Source organism: Phaseolus vulgaris, chromosome 8, assembly GCF_051622355.1.
Source record: "Phaseolus vulgaris cultivar YP4 chromosome 8, ASM5162235v1, whole genome shotgun sequence".
Classification (NCBI taxonomy): domain Eukaryota; kingdom Viridiplantae; phylum Streptophyta; class Magnoliopsida; order Fabales; family Fabaceae; genus Phaseolus; species Phaseolus vulgaris.
Genome location: NC_143505.1, coordinates 61,307,543 through 61,331,627, shown reverse-complemented (window position 1 = coordinate 61,331,627; position 24,085 = coordinate 61,307,543). Strand labels below are relative to the sequence as shown.

General features: G+C 30.4%; 2 protein-coding genes and 1 pseudogene across 6 annotated transcripts; all 3 read left to right on the top strand.

The window, feature by feature from the left end:
* Nucleotides 1–2,957: 2,957 nt before the first annotated feature.
* LOC137827132 (receptor-like protein 49) lies at nt 2,958–5,881 on the top strand. Its single transcript, XM_068633350.2, is given in 2 exon segments — nt 2,958–5,669; nt 5,671–5,881. Coding segments are annotated over 2 exon segments (2,742 nt in total). The 5' UTR covers nt 2,958–2,967; the 3' UTR covers nt 5,711–5,881.
* Nucleotides 5,882–9,456: 3,575 nt separating this feature from the next.
* On the top strand, nt 9,457–12,414 carry LOC137825591 (receptor like protein 22-like; annotated as a pseudogene).
* A 4,089-nt stretch (nt 12,415–16,503) lies between these two features.
* Nucleotides 16,504–22,589, top strand: FIM1 (fimbrin 1). Of its 5 annotated transcripts, none has more exons than XM_068632345.2 (15): nt 16,504–16,659; nt 17,068–17,367; nt 17,494–17,664; nt 17,856–18,094; nt 18,190–18,361; nt 18,462–18,500; nt 18,667–18,735; nt 18,869–18,985; nt 19,412–19,623; nt 20,100–20,255; nt 20,666–20,865; nt 21,009–21,166; nt 21,277–21,373; nt 21,535–21,626; nt 21,990–22,589. In XM_068632345.2, exons 2-15 carry the CDS (start codon nt 17,281–17,283, stop codon nt 22,260–22,262), a joined length of 2,082 nt encoding a protein of 693 aa, XP_068488446.1. In that variant the 5' UTR covers nt 16,504–16,659; nt 17,068–17,280; the 3' UTR covers nt 22,263–22,589. The 5 variants fall into 5 exon arrangements, with proteins under 5 accessions (XP_068488446.1, XP_068488449.1, XP_068488445.1 ...); XM_068632348.2 differs by having other exon boundaries at nt 16,506–16,619; XM_068632344.2 differs by having other exon boundaries at nt 16,508–16,822.
* Nucleotides 22,590–24,085: the final 1,496 nt, after the last annotated feature.

Genomic DNA, 24,085 nt, shown 5'->3' with positions numbered 1-24,085 from the left:
TATTCAATCTTCTTCAAATTCCAACATAAAACAATCACATAGATCTCACATGGATCTACACATCCAGAATATTCAACAAACAACGTCTTCCGGAAGATCCGTATTAAGTCAGTCCTACCAGAGACTAACACCTGATCCAAAGATTATCAGCGAATCCAACAGAAAAGATCAGGGTAAGTTCAATACAACCAAAGTCGTACATCTCATATGTCACGGTGTGCATGAACTCCCCCATCAGCTTCTCACCACCTGATGTCTTAATCTATGTGACTTAGATCATCAGTGAAGCTCGGAGATCTCTGTTACCACATAGGCATCAATACTTAATACACAACAAACATCAGTCCATACATTATCCCAAATGTATGAATTCAATTCCATACCATTCCGTCATACAATATCATTTCAAAAGTAATCCACAATATTCAAAAGTCTATTTGACATAAAAAAAATAACACTTTAATACTAAATCATCAAAACCTAATATTTCCACAAATTTAAATAATATATAAACAAACAACCCAATATATATAACACACAACATCCCTGCAAGAAAAATTGAATATTGGGACCACGTCCTTTTCGCATTCATATCTTCTATCCTAGGGTGCTATTAAAAATTAAATTTAGCTTCCCTTACCTCAAGCAACTTTTAGAATTTTATTTCCCACAGTCTGGATAAACTTCAAGATTTACGGGCCTAATGCAAGTTATCCAAACAGAACAAAAATTCAGTATATAGTAGAATAAGTTGAGAGGATTAAACTTCTCAACTGACCCCACCAAGATTGATGACTAAATCTTAAGGAAAAATAAAGAACAAAGGAACTTTAGAGCAAAAATGAACTTACTCTGTTTGAAAATCTGATAGGGTAGAAATGTTCCTTAACTCGCCAGCTACAACGTGGTCCGATTAGATTCTAAAATAGATGAATATTGGGAGAGAAAATTAAGAAAGAGGAAGAGAAAAGAATATGAAGAGAGAAAAAGAAAAAGAAAATAAAAGGCACTGTGTGGGGAGAGGGGTGTGGCTCTGCTTTTATCTTTTTACGCTGTTACAAACAGTATTAAAAAACAATTAGTTTGTTAGTTTTTTTTATCTTATGCTTCAGTTTTACTAAAACCCTAATTTCTTAACATTTGTTTTAGTCTCAAATTCATAAAGCTTGTTAACATAATCAATGATAACACAAAAATTCAAGTAAAGGCAAATATATTGTAAATAAAATAAATAAATCTATATTAAAAACTAAAAGAATCATGAATTTTAAAAAAATGCAAAAAATCACAAACAACTCATACATGTAGGTCAGTATAAACACTACCACAAAAGTCCAAATAGAGGCAACAAATATTTTATATTATGTTATAATGATATTAGCATGTATGTTTGAAGGTTTATATTGTCTACAATGTGAATGTATCAGTAGACTTTTTGAATGAGTTTAATGATTACTAATTATGTATACATTTACATAAATTTATACAAAATTTTATTTGTTTTGTATGAGTTTTAATCACAAACAATATTGAAAGATATTTATATATTCTTTAGTTTCAAACTCACAACAACAAACTAATATCATCCACAAAAGTCTTAATAAAGACAACAATAATGTATATACATTATTGAAATATTTTTAAAAACAAAATAAACATATATTAAAAAAAAAACCATCCAATTCCGAAATCATGAAAGAAATAAAAAATTGTTAGTACGTTTATTCATACTTTTTTAGTTGGTAAGAAGACCAAAACTCTTACATTTATTTTAGTCTTAAAGTAACAAAAACATGTTAATATAAATATCACCACAAAATTTTAATATAAATACATTACTTATATATTTAAAATAAAATAAACCTATATTAAAAAATTCATAATCATCAAATTTATAAAAAAAAATTATAAGAATCACAAGCTATTTTAAAAAATAGTTAGTACTTTAACTCTTAACATTTATTTCAGCCTTCCAAAGATACTAAACATTTACCTGCAATTCAGTCTGAAACTAGAGGACAAAACTTTGTCCTTATTTTGTTGAAATTTTTGAATAGAAAGATAAAAGATAGATCATAAGCACTAAAAAATATTGAATTAAATTGTCACTATTGGTTAAATTAAAAGTTGTTGTATATTTTTAAATATAAGTTTTCTAATGTAGTGTTTATTTTTCTATCTATCATACCATCAATTTCAACTCTCCAAGTAAAAGTTCTTTATTATGTAGTGTTATTTTTAACTAATTCATTTTTTAAATTTTCAGATAAATGAAACCATTAACACAAAAGGCTAACTAATTAAAGGTCTCATTAAAAATTCATTGTGATGTATGAATTAAAATTAAAGCGTTTGAGTCTACACACTCAACTAAAATACACATTATAACCTAGAAAACTATACTAAGAAAATAAAATAAAATCAATATCTTTAATTTTGTTTTAAAATGGTATTCTTTATATGGTTAGCAGATGAAAAAAAATATGAAAAAATTAAAAAATGCTACAAAAAGAAATAGAAAATGTATCTAAAAGATAAAAAAAAAATAGCATTTTTGTTCACGATAAAGATTATAAGGAAGAATACAATATTTACTTAATTGCACTTTTTACCGTAAAATTATCATCATTTTACAAATTTTATTATCCATGTTTTTTCATGCATTTTATCATGAAAAGTTTTTATTTGATTAATTTTATAAATAAATAAAAGTGATTTTGAAGCTAATTTTTACAAAATGATGTCATATTAAACTCATTTTGTTTATTTAAACTATTTATCTGTCATGTCATCTTTTTCCAAGTCCCATGTGTTTTCCATTTTGAAGATAAAATTTCCACCCACATGCCCCGTTTTTGCCGTGATGTCGTGTTCATGTTCATATCCTATTTTATTTTGGCTATAAATCTTCATCTTTCATTCCTTTATGCAAATCACACTCAAAACTTTTACTTAAACAAGTTTCAAATGGAGTCATGGATGGGGTGGTTGTTTCTTCTATGTTGCCATTCGTTCCTCTTTCACTTCTCATTCTCTCATTCATCATGTCATCCTCATGAAAAAACTGCCTTGCTCCAATTCAAGAACTCTCTCACTTATAACTTTGATTTCATTTGTGAGATTATTGATCCAAAGACGCCAACATGGAAAAATGGGACAGATTGTTGCTCATGGTTTGGGATTACTTGTCACCCCATCTCTCATCACGTCATAGGCATTGACCTCGCTTGCAGCGGTCTTGTAGGTGAACTCCATCCAAACATTACTATTTTTTATCTTTCTCATCTTATATCACTTAATCTTGCTTTTAATTACTTTTCCTCCTCTCGATTATCATTTCCTTTTGGTGGGTTTGTGAGCCTCACACACCTTAATCTGTCTAGTAATTTTTTACTTGGAGGTGAAATTTCTTCCCAAATGTCACAACTTTCCAAATTAGAATCACTTGATCTCTCTGATATTTTGTTAACGTGGGAAGAGAGCAATTGGAAGAAGTTCCTCCAAAATGCAACAATTTTAAGGGAGCTTATTTTGGATAAGGTAAATATGACTTCTAGTTCGATGAGTCCACTCAATTTGTCTACCTCTTTGGTTAGTCTTAGTCTTAGAGGCACTGGAGTTCGACAAAACTTGAAAACTGACATCTTTTGTTTACCAAAACTTAAACACTTATGCTTGTCAGAGAATAGTGTTGAGCATTTTCCGAACTTGAGTTGCAGTGCGGCTTCTCTCACTATGTTGGATCTTTCATGGAACATGTTGGAGGGGACAATCCCTGCCTCTTTCTCTAACTTCACACATCTTACTTATCTCAATCTCTCAAGTAACTATCTCAAAGATTCAATCTCATCCTCAATCTTAACCCTTCCATATTTAACTGTTTTGGATCTTCGATACAATCAATTCTATGGCCAAATTCCATCCCCACTTTCAAATCTTCAACATCTTCTTCACTTGGATCTTTCAGAGAATAGATTGGAGGGTCCTCTACCTAACAAAATAACAGGGCTTTCAAACCTAACTTTTTTATCCTTCAATGATAACTTACTAAATGGGACAATTCCTGCTTGGTGTTTATCTTTGCCATTTTTGAAAGAACTGAATCTATCAGATAATCAGTTCACAGGACATATACCTTCAATCTTGTCTCAATCCTTAGAGTCTTTATATTTGTGCTACAACAAGCTACATGGAAATATTCCACAATCAGTCTTCATCCTTGTAAACCTAACTCACTTATGTCTATCATCAAACAACTTCAGTAATTTTCATAACTCTTCATTCTTCACCAACACCCCTCTCTTAGAGAGATTGTATTTATCTTCTGTGGGTTTAACTGAATTTCCAAAATTATTAGGAAAATTCCCAATGTTGACAAAGCTCGATCTATCCGACAACAAATTGAATGGAGCAGTGCCAGAGTGGTTACATAAAATCGATTCATTAAAAGTTCTGAACTTATCCCACAACTTGTTGACAACTCCAATGAACCAATTCTCGAGAAACTACAATCTCATGTTCCTTGATATTAGTTTCAATTTACTCATTGACGACATGTCTTCCTTAATTTGTAAAATAAGTAATCTTATCATTCTCAGCTTGTCACACAATAAGTTGACAGGCGTCATTCCATCATGCCTTGTAAACTTGGAAATCCTTTTTATTTTGGATCTAAAAAATAACAAACTAAATGGCACTTTACCAACTACCTTTTCAATGAATAGTTATCTCACTATTTTGAATCTCAATAACAACCAATTGGAAGGTCCTTTGCCACAATCTTTGTCCAATTGCACACATTTGTTGATCTTGAATCTTGGCAACAATCAAATTGAGGATAAATTTCCCCATTGGCTTCAAACTCTACCAATGTTGACAACATTGATTTTGCGGGCAAACAAATTATACGGTCCCATTGACGATTTAAAGATGGAGCATGGATTTTCAAGTATAGTTATTTTTGATATCTCATCTAACTATTTTAATGGTCCAATACCAAAAGCCTATATACAAAGTTTTGAAGCCATGAAGAATGTCATTCAATATAAAGGGGATGAGATATACATGACATCACCTATGTTAGTTAGCACTTCCCAAATTTGTGAGATTGAAGTTATAGCTATGAATATATATGAATCTGTAACTGTAACAACAAAAGCGATAACTATGACACTCAACAAAATTCCAATAAACTTTGTAACCATTGATTTATCCCAAAACAGATTTGAAGGACGAATTCCATATGTATTTGGAGAGCTTCACGCTCTTAAAGGACTCAACTTTTCCCATAACAGATTAAGTGGTCTTATTCCCAAATCCATTGGATATTTGACAAACTTAGAATCATTGGATCTCTCCTCGAATATGTTCAATGGTAGGATTCCAACAGAATTAACCAATCTGAACTCTCTTGAAGTCATGAATATTTCCAATAACCAGCTTGTGGGAGAAATTCCTTAAGGAAAACAGTTTGCGACTTTTTCAAATGACTCCTACCTAGGAAACTCAGGATTATATGGATTTCCATTGTCAATGAATTGCAACAACACTGAACAAAAATCTCCATCTTCTCCGAGCTTCTGGGGAGAAGAGAGATTTGGATTTGGATGGGAACCAGTGGTTATAGGATATGGATGTGGAATGATATTTGGAATTGGCCTCAGACTTTTGTATTATAGGAAAACTTGAATGGCTTGTGAGGTGGTTTTAATATAAAGGGGAAAAGGACGTCATGAGAATTGTAGCAGAATAAATTAGTGGAGAATGTTCCATGCACTTGTTTTTGTTCAATTTCAATGTAAATCAAGAATCTTATCACATCATATTGTATGAGAGGTTTGATCAATGTTTAGTTGTGAAATAAATGTGTTCTACTTTTGTTACTACATTTCCTTTGTTTGCATCTTCAAATTTTGTTTGCAAAAGGAATAAACTCATTTTCTCGTGACACATCTAACCTTTCAATCAAGTCGTAATATTGAGATGATATATCAAATCTAAAATAAATTAATATTTTATTTATTTTTATTTTATTTTATTTTATTTTTTAATTTAAAATATTATTTATATTATTATAAGCAATATTAAATATATTTTTTTTACTATTTATTGTGTCAAAGAAATTTTTCTCTAAAAAATATTACATTCTCATTATAGAAATAAACGTTTTAGTATATAAAACACATTGAGACATTGAAATGATAAAAGACACTCTTATTTTAACTCGTAGACTTATAAACTCTTTAGCAAACCTTCATAATAAATCTTCTTATTAACCCTCACACACTTTTTTAAATAATTAACTACTCTCAAATATTACGGGTGAAAGAAAGATATAAAAACACATAATTATTTAAAAGTATAAAGTTATATTTTATTTAAAATTATTTAACACATATGAAAATGGAAGAAGAATTTTCTTATTAGAAATTAAAAATCCAAGTGATGGTCACATAATCTAACAGAAGAATAATATGTAGTTATTTTTATTAACTATGTTTCTTAATCTCTTGTATATTGATATATTGTGGTTAAGTCAAAAAATTGTTGCACTTTTATAGGTAAATTAAATTACCCATCTCGTTTTGCATCTTTAGTCAATAAATTTTAACATAAGATTGGTAAACTACCCTTTAATTTATTATTATAATCATTTTACTATAGTATACTTTGCATATATACTACAAAAATCTGTTTAAGATAAATTTTAATTGTATACATCATTTATAAACGTTTTTGTATACGATGGTTTCGTATATTGTTATAGATTTTATCGTTACAATATATAAAAACTGTTTATACTTGAATAATTATAACATTTGTAATTTAATACATTATATAAACTTTAAATTTAAATATAAAAAATGATAAATTGTTGTTAAATTTCTTATTATAACTTTTTTCAATATAATATACTTTGTATATACGTTACAAAAAAATTGTATTTAAAATGATGTATTTACATATTGTCATAGATTTTATTAATAGTAGAAACTAATTTAGAAACCAATAATTTTTTTAGTATCTAAAATGGTTTCTAATTTAGTCACTATAATAACTAATTATTTTTGTCTTTAAAATTGATTTCTATTCAATGATGTTCTAGTAGTGTGCACTCCCAAAAATTGTGTTTAAAATGATAATTTTTATTGTACATAATGAGTTACAAACGTATTTGTATATGACGGTTTCGCATATCGTCATAGATTTTGTTGTTACAAAGTATAAAATGGTCTTATTTGAATACATCACCAACTCCTATACTTTTTTTTATCGACAATAAAAAATAAATAAATGTGAACCACTTCAGGAGTGATTCAACCCTTATACAAACATAAAATACCTAAGACACTCCATCTCAACACGCATACCGCCAGACGCCTAGAATTACTAAACAATCCTAACTCAACCCATACAATCTGAGCTAAAAAATAATTCAAGAAATCATCGTCATACAAACCAAAGGTTCGACCAACTCCTATGCTTTAATATAGGGTTAAATATGTTTTTTCTCTATACTCTAATACGAAATTGGTTTCAATTATTTTATATACAAAATGATTCATTCCAATCATTTTCATACTATAAATACATAATCCCATTGTTTTGTTAATGTAGGATGTTTCTAATTGCCATTTTTCTAATAAATTGTAAAATATAATATATGACTTTTAAGTGACGTATAAATATTTTGTAGTTATCCACTAATTTGTACAATCTCGTAATTTAATAAAATTTGTTCTTAATAATTATCAATAAAAAGAATGATAAATAAAACCTGTTTTAATAACTTTCAGTAAAAAATGATAAAAAGACATTTAAATTAAGCAACTAACATTTGTAATTTCATATATCATATATAAAAACAATTTGAATATGAAGTGTAACACAATATGAATTTGAATGCATGTATGTTTGAAGGTTTATATTATGTACAATGTGTAACACAATATGAATATGAATGCATGAGTAGACTTTTTGAATGAGTTTGATGCTTATTAATTATGTATACATTGAAACACATATATGTACAAAATATTCTTTATTCTGTATATGAGTTTTAATCACAAACAATATTAAAAAATATTTAGTATGTTACATTTTATTTTTTTCTTCAATCTCATAAAGATCCTAAATTTTATATATTCTTTAGTTTCAAACTCACAAAAGTAAGTTCATATCAACACTACTAATACGATCAGAAAAATTTCAAGTAAAGACGATAATAATATAAATACATTATTAAGATATTTTTAAAACAAAATAAACTTATTTTAAAAATTTCAAAACAATCTAATTCCAAAACAAATCAAGTATCACAAATTTTATTACAAATTATTTAATATATCTGTTCTTATCTTTTATCTCAGTCTTGTAGTTATTCGAAGTTCTTCAAAAAAATTTCAGTCAAGTCACAAAAATCAACTTAATAAAAATATCACCCACAAAAGTCTTAAAAAAAGATAAAAGATAGATCATAAGCACTAAAAAATATTGAATTAAATTGTCACTATTGGTTAAATTAAAAGTTGTTGTATATTTTGACATATATTTGCTCCTCCTTCTTCTAATGTAGTGTTTAATTTTCTATCTATCTTACCATCAGTTTCAACTCTCCAAGTAAAAGTTCCTTATGTACTCAACTTAACTAATTCATTTTTTAATTTGAAATAAATGAAACCATTAACACAAAATGCTAACTAATTAAAAGTTATTAATTTCCTTCTCTTAATTCTTGAAGCTTCATCTTTCATAAAAGTTATTAATCACAAAAGGGGTCATTGGCTTTTGGTTCAGAAAAGTGAAAAGGGCCCAATGTATTAAAATTCAAGTGTTTGAGTCCACACACTCAACTAAAACACACGACATATCCTATAAAACTATACTAAGAAGATAAAATAAAATCAATATCTTTAATTTTTTTTTTTTTAAATGGTATTCTTTATATGGTTAACAGATGAAAAATAAATAATATGCAAAAATTAAAAATGGTAAAAAAAGAAATAGAAAATGTATCTAAAAAGATAAAAATAATAGCATTTTGTTCACGATAAAGATTACAAGGAAGAATACAATATTTACTTAATTACACTTTTCACCGTTCAATTATCATCATTTTAAAAATTTTATTATCCATGTTTTTTCATGCATTTTATGATGAAAAGTTTTTATTTTATTAATTTTATAAAAAAATAAAATAAGTGATTTTGTAGCTAATTCTTACAAAATGATGTGATATTAAACTCATTTTGTTTATTTAAAATATTTATCTGTTATGTGATCTCTTTAATGCTTGCAGTTGGAATAGTAAACCCAAGTCCAATGTGTTTTCCATTTTGAAGATGAAATATCAATTCATATGGCCCCGTTTTTGCCGGAACATTAATGAAAGGATTAGAATGTGAGTGTTCATGTTCATATCCTATTTTATTTTGGCTATAAATCTTCATCTTTCATTGCTTTAAGTAAATCAAAGTGAACACTTTTCCTTAAACACAACTTCAAATGGAGTCATGGGTGGGGTGGTTGCTTTTTCTGTGTTGCCATTCGTTGCTCTTTCACTTCTCATCCTCCCATTCCTTATGTCATCTTCATGAGAGAACTGCCTTGCTCCAATTCAAGACCTCTTTCAGTGATAATGATTCTGATTTTCTTTGTGAGAATGTTGTTCCAAAGACCGTAACATGGGAAAATGCGACAGATTGTTGCTCATGGTCTGGGGTTACTTGCCACCCCATTTCTGGAAACATCATAGGTCTTGATCTCGCCTGCAGTGGTCTTTCAGGTGAACTCCATCCAAACACTACTCTTTTTCGTCTTTCTCATCTTCAATCACTTAATCTTGCTTTAAATGACTTTTCCTCCTCTCGATTGTCGTCTCTCTTTGGTGGGTTTGTGAGCCTCACACACCTTAATCTGTCTAGAAATTTTTTCCTTGAAGGTGAAATTCCTTCCCAAATCTCACAACTTTCCAAATTAGAATCACTTGATCTATCTTTTACTATGTTAACGTGGAAAGAAAACAGTTGGAAGAAGTTCCTCCAAAATGCAACAATTTTAGAGGAGCTTATTTTGGATTATGTAAATATGACTTTTAGTTCGATGAGGCCACTCAATCTATCTACCTCTTTGGTTAATCTTAGTCTTAAATACACCGGAGTTCAGGAAAACTTGAAAACTGACATCTTATGTTTACCAAAACTTAAACACTTATGGTTGTCACGTAATACTCTCGAGCAGTTTCCGAACTTGAGTTGCAGTACTACTACTCTCACTATATTGGATCTTTCATGGAACATGTTGGAGGGGACAATCCCTGCCTCTTTATCCAACTTCACACATCTTACTTTCCTCGATCTCTCAATTAACTATCTCAACGATTCAATCCCATCCTCAATCTTAACCCTTCCACATCTAACATTTTTGGATCTTCGAAACAATCGATTCAGTGGCCAAATTCCATCATCACTTTCAAATCTTCAACATCTTCTTCACTTGGATCTTTCAGAGAATAGATTGGAGGGCCCTCTACCTAGCAAAGTAACCGGGCTTTCAAATCTAACTTTTTTATCCCTCAAAGACAACCTATTGAATGGGACAATTCCTGCTTGGTGTTTATCTTTGCCATTTTTGCAAGAACTGGATCTATCAAAGAATCAATTCACAGGCCATACACCTTCAATCTTAGCTCAATCCTTGGAGTCTTTGTATTTGTGCTACAACAAGTTACAGGGAAATATTCCACAACCAGTCTTCATCCTTGCAAACCTTACTCAATTATGTCTATCGTCAAATAACTTTAGTGGTCTTCATAACTCTCCAATCTTCACCAACGCCCCTAACTTAGAGCTTTTGTATTTATCTTCTGTAGGTTTAACTAAATTTCCAAAATTATCAGGAAAAATCCCAATGTTGATAGATCTTGATCTATCCGATAACAAATTGAATGGAGCAGTGCCAGAGTGGTTACACAAAGTTGATTCATTACAAAGTTTGAACCTATCCCACAACTTGTTGAAAACTCCAATGAACGAATTCTCAAGGAACTACAACCTCAAGTTCCTTGATATTAGTTTCAATTTACTCATTGGCGACATGTCTTCCTCAATTTGTAATGTAAGTAATCTTCAAGTTCTTGTCTTGTCTCACAATAAGTTGACAGGCATCATTCCATCATGTCTTGTAAACTTGCAAACCCTTTTTATTTTGGATCTAAAAAATAACCAACTAAATGGCACTTTACCAACTACCTTTTCAATGAATACTGATCTCACTTTTTTGAATCTCAATAACAACCAATTGGAAGGTCCTTTGCCAAAATCTTTGTCCAATTGCACAGAGTTGGAGATCTTGAATCTTGGCAACAATCAAATTGAGGATAAATTTCCCCATTGGCTTCAAACTCTACCAATGTTGACAGTATTGGTTTTGCGAGCCAACAAATTGTACGGTCCCATTGACGATTTAAAGACGGAGCATGGATTTTCAAGTATAATTATTTTTGATATCTCATCCAACTATTTCAATGGTCCAATACCCAAAACCTATATACAAAATTTTAAAGCCATGAAGAATGTCATTCAATATGAAGGGGACGAGATATACATGGACACATCACCTACGTTAGTTAAAGCATCCCCGATTCTTGTGATTGAATTTATAGCTATGCATATATATGAATCTGTAACTGTAACAACAAAAGCAATAAGTATGACACTCAATAAAATTCCAATAAACTTTGTAACCATTGATTTATCTCAAAACAAATTTGAAGGACAAATTCCAGATGTGATTGGAGAGCTTCATGCTCTTAGAGGACTCAACTTTTCCCATAACAGATTAAGTGGTCTTATTCCCAAATCCATTGGATATTTGACAAACTTAGAATCATTGGATCTCTCTTCGAATATGTTCATCGGTAGGATTCCAACAGAATTAACCAATTTGAACTCTCTTGAAGTCCTGAATCTTTCCAATAACCTGCTTGTGGGAGAAATACCTCAAGGAAAACAGTTTGCGACTTTTTCAAATGACTCATACCTTGGAAACTCGGGATTATATGGATTCCCATTGTCAATGAATTGCAACAACACTATACAAAAATCTCCATTTTCTCCGAGCTTATTGGGAGAAGAGAGATTTGGATTTGGATGGGAATCAGTGGTTATAGGATATGGATGTGGAATGATATTTGGAATTGGCCTCGGACTTTTGTATTATAGGAAAGCTTGAATGGCTTCTGAGGTGGTCTTAATATAAAGGGAAAAAATAAGTCATGAGAATTGTAGCAGAACAAATGAGTGGAGAATGTCCCATGCCCTTGTTTTTGTTCAATTTCAATGTAAATCAAGAATCTTATCACACCATATTGTATGAAAGATTTGATCAATGTTTAGTTGTGAAATAATTGTCTTCTTTGTTGCCATATTTCCTTTGTTTGCATCTTCAAAAAAGGAATAAACTCATTTTCTCGTGACACATCTAACATTTCAATCAAGTTATAATATTGAGATGATAATACATATCAAATGTAAAATAAATTATAAACTTTTTAAGGTTAATTTATCTAAAACATGTGATAACTCATTATATTGGTAAAAACATAAAAAATGAAAAAACGACATTATTCACATTTCTATCTCAAGTTATTTATTGATTTTCCACTTCAATTTTTATCAAAAGAAACAAACATTTTATTAAACATATTACTAGTTTGGGTGGAAAGGAATAATAAAAGTTCTAATATTCTGGTAAAGGTGAACTAAACCTTCATTTGATTCTTACAAAATTTAGTGGTGTTAAGAGGTGTTTATAACAATGGAGGTCATAATTAATTCATTGTTTCACATAACTTCTTTTTATGAAAATAAAAATTTAACAAATACAATAATGTGGATTTTTTTTTTCTTCAGAGATACAATTCTCAAATTTATTTTTCAAATTTTGTCATAGACATTAAAAATTAGGATGGTGATATATTAATATTGTAAACCGTAAAAACATAGCACTTCACACCTTACCTTGATAAATTAATATTTTATTCATTATTATTTTATTTTTTAAGTTAAAATATTATTATATTATTACAAATAATATTAAATGTATGTTTTTTACTGTTCAGGGTGTCAAATAAACTTTTCTCTAAAAAAATATTACATTGTTATTATAGAAATAAGGGAAATGTTCCCTGCACCCAACACTTTTGAACCTACACCCAACATAATTTCAAAAATTGCAAAAATACCCCTTATTCCAAAAATAAAAATCTAGAATTGAAAATAATACATTTCAGACAAAAATATTCGGAAGAGGTTTTTGTGTTTCGGATATAAAAATCCGGAAAAAAAATCAAAATTTCATTCTGGATAAAAAAATCCGGAACTGAAAATAATACATTCCAGAAAAAATTATCTGGAAGAGATTATTGTGTTCCAGAAAAAGGGGTCCGGAATGTAATTTTATATGTACCCCATTTTTTTAAGGGTATTTTCGATATTTCCCCTGTGATTGGGTGCAATGATATGGTGCAGGAAGCAATTGCCTAGAAATAAACTTTTAGTATATGAAACACGACACATTGAAATGTCCTCTTTGGACTTATTTGGGCTCATTTGTTCACTCTCTTATTTGGGCCACTTTTGTTAAGCTACGACTGTTTAGCAAACTTTCATAACTGGATAGCTTCTTCCTGCACCTCCACGGCTTCTTCCGGCACTCCATACTAAAAGCACACTTACTATTATACCCTTCAGTAAAAAATATTAAAAAATTAAAATATAATTTTAACCTACTTTCACTTTCTCTTTCTCACGTTGTCTTTCACTCCCAGCACCGTGCAACTCCCCCCTCCCACCTCCTTCAAAGTTTTATCCTTCTCTCAAACTCTCATTCTCTCAAAGTTCTCCTTCTCTCAAAGCTCACATCCCTTCTAAACCTCTCATTCTCCATCATTTACCATTGTCCTCTTCATTCACCAGTTAGTAATTTCACTCGTTTTAATTTTTAAGTATAATATGGCATAAGTATTTGAAAAGGCATAGAGTAGTCTAGTATGTTCTTTGCACAAATATGTATCGGATTACGTAATTCGTGGGTTTTAAAATTAGGTTATGGATTACATAATTCAGTAGGATTTAGGGTTTCAAATAGTTTTGAATTACGTAATCTGATAGGATTTAGGGTTGCAATAAGTTTCAAATTATGTAATTCGGTATTGGCAGTATTTTAGTGAGGGTTTCAAATTATGTAATTCGGTAGGTTTGTCCAATTAGTTTTCGGATTATGTAATCAAAAAGTCATATTTTAAGTTCTAAAATTACTTTTGGAATCCACAGTTCATTTAGTACTGGATGAGTTTGGTACGTTCCGGATCCGGTATACATTCAGATTATCTAATTCAAAACACTTTAGTTGTGTACTTAGGGCAGATTGTCTGATCCGTTGATCCAACAGATTAACTTTTAAGGCACGACACGAGAACTTACTAAAGAATGAGAGAATAACGAGTCAACCAACCGTGATATTATCAACATCAACACGATCGTTACCACCACCACAACATACTACCTCAGGGAAGACTGCACTCCCACCACCACCACCACATCAAGCACCTTCTTTTTTACTCGTGGACATAATATAAAACAAAATTTTCATTTTTTATTTTATTTTATTGAAGGACAGTTTTAATATTTTAAAACTATATGGAGGTGCCCAAGAAGTTATTGGAGGTACAGGAAGATATTTCTACAACTTCTTTGTTTTTTAAGATACTTTTTGTGTGTGTGATGTTGTAGTAAATCTGGTCCCACTCTTTAACTAATTATGAATTTTATATTTATTGTTAGAAAATAACTAAGATAAGAGACAAAGAATTAGAATGTGGTGTCGTGGGGGCACATATTATTGGGCCATATTTACGATTTGTTTTTGTATCCTTAAACCTTTTAAGTGTTTTTACTTTCTATTCTAAATTTTAATTGACGTGAACTTTTTAATTTTTTTTAAAATAAATAGTTTCTAATCGAAATTTTAATTGACGTTAAACTTTTTAATCTTTTAAAATTTCTATCCCTAAGTAATAACACGAAGTGATAATTATAATTGATTGTTCAATAGTTTATGACGTCATATGATAATTTAATGAAAAAGCAGGTAATTTTTTAAACTTTGTTTTATTTACTCGTGATCTAATTTGCATATTAATATATATATATATATATATATATATATATTTAATTTCAATAATATTATTTTGAAGTGAAGGTTGTTATAATGATAATTTGATTAATCAATTATTTTTTCTTCTCTGTTTTGAGTTTTTTTTTTCAAAATTTTTTTTTTCTTTCACTAATAGTTTTGAGATTCGACAATGTGATGATGTTCACGTTAAAATTATGATTTACTTAATGATAAATACAAAAGAATGATAATTTGATCAAAGAATAGAGTTACTTGAATGAAGATAAAAATAAAAATTATTTTATTTGATGTGTGATATTTGTGTGAAAACCAAATAAAAAAAGTGTGTTCTATCTTTTTTTGTTATTGTCCTAGAATAAGGAATTAAGAGAAAAGTAAAGGAATTACTTTGCATATAAAAAATGTCTATTAATATTAATTTAAAAAATAAATAAAAAATATTTATAATTAATATAACTGATAAAATACTTTATTTTACTGATGAAATGGAATATATTAAATAAAAATAAAACAGTAAATATTTGTAGAAAAGAAATGTTTATTTAAAGAAATCCGATAGATATAAATGTTTCTTAATCTGTGTGATTAAGTCTAACTTCTAAATGACGTGATAAATAATCATTCTTAATGGCAACACAATAATCCAAAAAAATATTAAAAACATATTTAAATTATATACAGTAATTTAAAAATAATTTTATCCAACTTTACAGCAAACATCATTCGCCTTCTTAATTATATTATTGTTTTCAGCAAAAAGTTAAGAAAAGATGATTTCTGATTGAAACATAAGAGTTCACACATTCTTACACAGTTAAATATTCATTCAAGAACTGATAGTGATCAAATTTTTTATCCTATCATAAACGTTGCAAAAAACCGTGACAAAAAATATAAAAAATTTGACACGAGATCTGATGGAATATAAATACAGAAAGAACCGTGACTAAATATATTATATATTAAAAATATAATAGTAATAATAATAATATTATTATTATAACTATTATTATATAATAAATGTTGCGTAATGCAGTGTTGTATTGGGCCCATACCGAATCACGCACAGCTGTGCGATGAACATGTGAGCCATAATGATCCGACGGCTGGATTTTGTTGAGATGAAAACAAAAACCACATCAAAGTCGGTTCCACAAAACACCAAAATTACTATACACCAAGACTGCGACGTGTTGGAACGGTAGAGCGAGTACGAAACGTGGACGTACTCGCGAAGTTACCCCACGCGCCCAATTGAGGAACAAACCAAAAACACAAACAAAAACAGTAATATAGGACTTGGGAGTCTCACGGTGTGTTTTCTTCTCTGTCACTTTGCCTACCCACTAAGAAAAATCGATCCTTTCTTCTCTTTCCTACGCTTCTCTTCATTGAATGTGTTGTTAGTGAAACAGTGAAGGGTAGTTGAACATTTAAACAACCTATGCCTCATTTTTATGCGTGGGTATTTCTTATTATTAATTTCACTCATTAACCTGAACAAATTGCCATCACTGCAATGCATGTACCACCATCTGCGTGCTTCTTACTCAACTTCTTCTCTTTCATGTCTTCTTTCTCCACCTCAACATTCCCAATTCAATTTTGCTGTCTGGGGGGAGGGGTAAATAACCGAATACCAATATTAGTCGCTTTGCTTTCATTGGAAAAAAGAGAGGAACATTGAACAGATGTGAAATGCGTTGTACCCTTTTGATATTTTTGATGGAATTGAGGTTCTGTTCGGTTTTTAAGTGATGGGGTTTTCTCAATAACTAATCTAACGAACTTTTTTTTTTTGTTTTAGCATTTGTGTTCTGTTTTTTTTTTTCTTTTTTAAGCTTATCGTTTGTTTTTGTTATCTGTCAGGATAACGTTGGACAGGTCGGTGAGTCCGGGGGATAAACCGCTTCTTGTGTTGGTTTCGTTGTAGATTTGGTCGTTATATTTGAATTCGACCGTGTAGCATTGCATCTGGTAATCGGTTGTTGAGTTACCAGGCATAAACGTCTTGTTTGTGCTGCAAATATTTTCAAGCTTTTCCGGGGTAACATTTGTACCTTTGGTTAGTGATTCTTCAAGATGTCTAAATTCGAAGGTGTTATTGTCTCCGATCAATCGCTTCAAAGCCAATTCACGCAGGTTGAGCTTCGCAGCATGAAATCAAAAGTAGGTTCTTTTCATTGCTTCCCTGTAATGGGCCTTTTGGTCCTGTTTCATTATTCTTTCAAATTTGATGGCTTTCGTGCTTGGTGTTTTGTTTACCTTATATGGACCTTCTTCCTGGTGTTGTAGTTTGTCAATCTAAAGAATCAAAATGGTAAAGTTACATTTGGAGATTTGCCAGCTTTGATGGTGAAGCTAAACGCGTTCAGAGACATGTATAACGAGGATGAGATTAGGGGGATATTGGGTGAACCAGGCACTGATTTTACCAATGCCATTGATTTTGAGATCTTCTTAAAGGTTAGTACTTTGGTACGCCTTCGATTCTGTCTTTTTTAATATTACTAGATTAGGAACCTTTTTCCATGTTGTGAACTCGAAATAAAGGGATGGTGTGTAAATTAGTTGTATTAATGAAACAGTTTGTGTACCATGTAACAACATTAAATATAGTGTATGTAAATTTTCAATTGATTACATTTTTCATGCAGGCATATTTGAATTTGCAAAGCCAACCTACTGCAAAACAAGGTGGTAGGAGGCACTCCTCGTCATTTCTCAAGGAAACTGTGACCACCCTTCTCCACACAATCAGTGAATCAGAAAAGGCCTGTTATGTTGCCCACATAAACAGCTATCTTGGTGATGATCCATTTTTGAAGCAATATCTTCCATTGAACCCAGCTTCAAATGATATATTTGATCTTGCAAAAGATGGCGTTCTTTTGTGGTATATAAGCAGGGTCTGCTGATTGTTGCATTATACTTATGTGTGTATGAATCTTTAATATGTATTGACTCTGGTACATGTTGTGTTTAATGCAGTAAGCTCATCAATGTTGCTGTGCCTGGGACTATAGATGAGCGAGCCATCAATTGCAAACGCAATCCCAGTCTTTGGGAGGTCAACGAGAACCATACTCTATGCCTCAATTCCGCCAAGGCTATTGGCTGCACAGTGGTTAACATTGGTGCACAGGATTTGGTTGAAGGAAGAGTAAGTTTTAGCAATCAGCTCCCCAAATTCTCTATCGACATTTACTTAGGTTCCTAACTTTAAGTCTTTGTCACATTTTTGTTGGTTGTTTGTGTTGCAGCCTTATCTTGTTGTAGGTTTGATTTCCCAAATTATAAAGGTAAAGATACTTGAACTGCATATATCTTTCCTTTATTTTTAGCTTAGTTATTTGAATTTGTTTGTATGTTGAAATCACTTTTCTTATTGGCCTGGTAGATATTTTGACTTGTGGAATGATCAATTAGTCATTGTTTTCTTTTTGCTCCCACTCTCTTGGATTTCAGATTCAGCTGCTGGCAGATCTCAACCTTAAGAAGACACCTCAACTTATGGAATTGGTTGATGACAGTGAGGTAATGAGATATGCATTTTTTCTTCTTCTTTAATATCTATTTTCATTGCAATTAAATCAAATTTTAATGTTTCATTCATTGCATATTGTGTTTTAGGATAGCTTATGTATTTTCCATTTTGTTGTTGTCTCAGGAGATCGAAGAGCTTCTTAGTTTGTCTCCCGAAAAGGTTCTTCTAAAATGGATGAATTTTCATCTCCAGAGAGCAGGATACGAGAAAACTGTCAGAAATTTTTCTTCTGATGTAAAGGTACTTGAGCACGTCTTTAATAGCCTTTTATGCGTAGGGTTTGGCTAATTTATGATTTGTTAATTTTCTTTGTAATTATTTTTGTATTCTTTATGAGTGAGTACAACTAAATAAATGTAATTGGTGGATTATTTTTTATACTTTGAGTAATGATAAATCTAAATTTGTACAATGGTATCTAGGATTTCAAATCTTGCAAATGTCATCTAGACCATGTCATATTGCTTAATACATTTTAAAGAGGATTTTCACTACAAAGAATCCAATTCCAATTTTTCTTATGTTTGTTCCAGCAGAATTTTGATTTCTTCAAATTCCAGCTTCTAAGCCAATAGTGCTAGAACTCATGAAAGTTTTATAATCGAAAATCGAATCAAGCTGTTATCAATCCATTGTCCTAATTTGCTGACACCTGTTTATTTACAGGATGGAGAGGCTTATGCTTATCTTCTGAATGTCCTTGCTCCTGAACATTGCAGTCCAGCCACCTTAGATACCAAGGATTCCACTGAAAGGGCAAATCTGGTTATTGATCATGCAGAGAGAATGGGCTGCAAAAGATACTTGACCCCAAGGGATGTTGCCGAGGGTACTTCGAATTTGAATCTCGCATTTGTTGCACAACTGTTTCATCACAGGTATGAAATGAATTGTTTAGTTAATTTTATGCAGACTATTTGATAATTTAAATCAATATCCGTATGGCATGGAGTCCTTTTCCTGGGTTTGTTTATTGTATCATAATCATAGTTATTTTCATGCATTTGAGCGGTAGCATGTAGGCTAAGTTGTGGGCATTGTAATGCATTAGAAGAGCATTCCGTGTTGACATCAAGCATTTAGGTTATTGGTTTTCTATGATGTGTTTGCAAACACAAAGACACAAAACAGACATTATTTAGTTTCCTCTGTAGATGAAAGATCAAATATTCTTTTCATATGTAGATCAGATCAGGAAGGAGCTACTATATGCATGACCTAGTCAATCCAGTACTGTGTTCTTACTCTTCAGAAAACACTTTTGTTTTGCAGCATTGCATATGTTAATTTCTGGATTTTTTTTTCCATTCAAGTAAGTCCTGTAGTTATTTAATTAGGACCCTACACAATGCAGGAGTGGTCTATCTACAGACACTAAAAAGATTTCCTATGCTGAGATGATAACAGATGATGTCCAAACATCTAGAGAAGAGAGATGCTTCCGAATGTGGATCAATAGTCTTGGAATTTCTACACATGTAAATAATCTATTTGAGGATGTCAGAAATGGGTATGTGTTCCATTTCTTAAGCTGCATTTATTATTTTCTCAAACTCGAAAGCCTTGTACATGCGTAAAACTGTAAATTTTCTGTGTCTCAAAACATAATGACCAAAAGATCCACCTGGCAGATATTTATTCACTTCTATGTAGAGGTCTTCAATTGCTCTGTTTTTTAACAAACTTACATAATTCTTTATCGTATCTTCAATTTCATGTTGGGTAAAAGTAAGTGGGTATATGTAGAGGCTCTCAGTTCCTCTGTTTTTTAGTACAAGTAATTTTTTGTCTTGTCTTTATGTTTATGTTCAAGTTTCTGGTAATTTTCCAGTTATCCCATGTTGGGTAAAAGGAAGTGAATGTCATATCCAACTTTATAAAATTCACTAAGTGTTTGATTCCTTTACTTTCTGCATGTAGATGGGTACTTTTAGAGGTGTTAGACAAGATTTTTCCTGGATCTATTAACTGGAAACGGGCGACAAAACCTCCAATTAGAATGCCATTCAGAAAAGTAGAGAACTGCAATCAGGTCATAGAAGTTGGTACACAACTGAGATTCTCACTGGTCAATGTAGCTGGCAATGACATTGTGCAAGGAAATAAGAAGCTCATTCTTGGTAAAATCTTCATCTCATTATAGCTTCCACACAAATGTTATGGACATAATTTACTCTTTTTTTTGTGAGTTCTTTTAAGTCCCTTTTCCCACCAATTTCTTGAGCTTTCAATTTGGTCTAAACTATTATGTTTTATTTTTCAGCTTTGTTGTGGCAGCTGATGAGGTTCACTATGCTTCAACTGTTGAGAAATTTGAGATCTCATTCCCAAGGAAAGGAGATCAAGGATGCCGATATCCTGCATTGGGCAAACAGAAAAGTGAAGAACTCTGGCAGAACTTCTCACATAGAGAGCTTCAAGGTTTTCTCCAAAAGAAATTCTGTTTTATTTTTTGTCAATAACAATGTTCTGCAACAGAACTATAAATGATTATTTACTATTCACACATTTTTTATCCAACTTATGTAAAGGACAAGAGCTTGTCAAATGGACTCTTTTTCCTTGAGCTTCTGAGTGCTGTTGAGCCCCGAGTTGTCAATTGGAACCTTGTCACCAAGGGTGGAAGTGGTATGATTCCTTTCAAATGTTAACATTTTGTATAGATAGATAGATACATAGGTATATATATCTATAGGAATATATAGATAAACAGGTCCTTTGTATACAATGGAACATATTTTCTATTTTCTTTCTCATCCCTTCCAAATTGGCTTAATTTGTTGTTGTAGATGATGAGAAGAGGTTGAATGCCACCTATACAATCAGTGTTGCAAGAAAGCTTGGTTGTTCCATTTTTTTGTTACCTGAGGATATTATGGAGGTATGAGAGTTGCAACAAAACTTTTTCCACTCCATTCTGTTTGAAAATAAACTTTTTCACAAACACACCAATTAGAGAAACATGCAAGGTTAAATGAATTAAACTTCTCCCACAAGTTAAAATCAACTAAAACCCTTCAAACTGTAATAAAATTTCTTTCATCTAACATCTTAAAAGGCTGAAATACATCATTTAACTTTAGCTCATGGAAGAAATTTGATTCATTTTACCTTTTTATTTTCTTCTGTTTATAGAGAAGCTTATTCAAGAACATATAAGAACAATCAGATAGACACATTCTGAATTGACTTTGTTTATGATGTGCTTCTCACACTTTCTTGGTTGATGGTTGGTTGATGGCAGGTTAACCAGAAGATGATTCTCACTCTTACAGCTAGTATAATGTATTGGAGCCTGCAGCAGCAGACTGAAGATCCTGATTCATTTCCTTCACCTGCCAACACTACCACCTCCACACCTGAAGCATCCCCAGCACCTTCTGTTTGTGGTGAAGATGAAAGTTCGTCCATCGGCGGCGAATTCTCCAACTTGAGTGTCGACGATACCACCTCCGACAGCACGGCCTCTTCACAACCAGAGTGTGATGGTGTTTCTGCAGCAGATGAGCTTTTATGAGTCCCTTATCTGCATGAGATGGATGAATGTTTTTGTTAGAGGAAAAGATAATGACATTGAAAAGCTTAAGGAAGCACCTCCACCATGTCTCAACCTTCAAAAAAAGGTTAAGGCTGTAAACAAATCTATAGAATGGTAGATGTGAATAATCTGTACAAAATATCTTGTTCTTTGGAGAGGAATGCATGATTATTCAGAGGGATCAGAATGAATAAAAGCTTAAGAAGAGGGAAAGAGAGAAATGAATGTGATCAATTCACACTACTCTATTTGTATTTTGTCATTCTTAAACAACAACAAATATAATAAGTTTTCATTCATTGGAAATATTTCAGAATTCAGATGATAGATAATGTTTCTTTATTTGTACTTTTTTTTTTTTGAGAAAATGGATTAGAAATGTTAACTTTTGCAATACTTGTGGTGTAACATTTTATGCATTTTTTTTTCTTGACCACGTTGTTATTAAAAAATTATCTTTAATTTATTTCCATCTATTTAAAAAATTATTAAATAAGAATATTTTTTAATAATAAAATAACATGTTATAACATGAGACCGTTAAATGACGTGTGTCATATACTTATGGACATACTCTATGTTATATCAGTACCATATTATATATTAATTTGTGAAGATTTATCGTGTTTTTTAATTATTTGATGATATCTTTCATTAATAAAATTTTAATAAATTTTAATCAGTAATTATTGAATTTGAAAATTAGTTAAATATTATTAAGACTAAAGAAAATAAATTGACTATTTTTTTCAATTAATATTTTTGGTAGCTTTTAGTAGATAGGTTTCTTTTTCTTGATTTTAAGAATACTTTACTAAGTAATTCCTAGAAAATAAAAATTGGGAATAATACATTGCAATCATATACGTACCAAAATACAATATACTTATATCGTTGAAATTGTAACTAATGTAACAGATAAAAAACTGTAAAAATATTTGTGCTGAAAAGTAGAAACAATTAAAAAAAATTACGTCACTTTAATTGATTAAAACTAAAAAAAATGAATACCAGTCAAATTTTTATTATTTAAAAATGAAAATGATCAAAACCTTCTCAATGAAAAAGTAATTTACCCTTTAGCCCAAACTGTGTTTAGAAATTACCATGCCTAAAACAGAGTTAGGCATTTAAATCTTAATTGAATATTATTTATTTTTTTATATAAAATTAATCATGAAAGTTTGACAAGTGAACAAATTATAATATTTTATTTAACTCTAATTTTTTTCACCAATAGCAATAGTTATATGTATTATTATATCAGTTATATTTTAGAAACAAATAAAATTGTTTATATAATATATTATTTTTAAGGTTTAATTCAATTTTAAGTCTCTTTAATTGAGTTCCAATTAAAAATTTAAATTTTTTTGTTAACTGAATGATGTGATTAATAAAACAATCAAATTTATAAATATTCAATTAAAAATATAATTTTTAAAATATACAATAAATAGAAGAATTCAACAGAAATTCAGTATTCTAATTCACGAAATTCTTTAAATTTAGTTAAGTCTGTTTTTAATATAATATAAATTTCCTTTGTATTTACTTAGCAGATTTTAAAATTTTCAAAATAAACCAATAATATTTTTCAAATCACTATCATCTAAAATTTTCATTTTTTTAGAAGTCAAATATAAAACTAAGCATGATATCATATTTTAAAAAATATTCAAAATAAATTTTAATCAAGGATACAAAATAATTTAATATGTATGCACACAAAATAATAAATAGAATCTTTAATTAACCGTATAATCTTTATCTTATCATCAACATTTTCTCTGAAGTTTGTT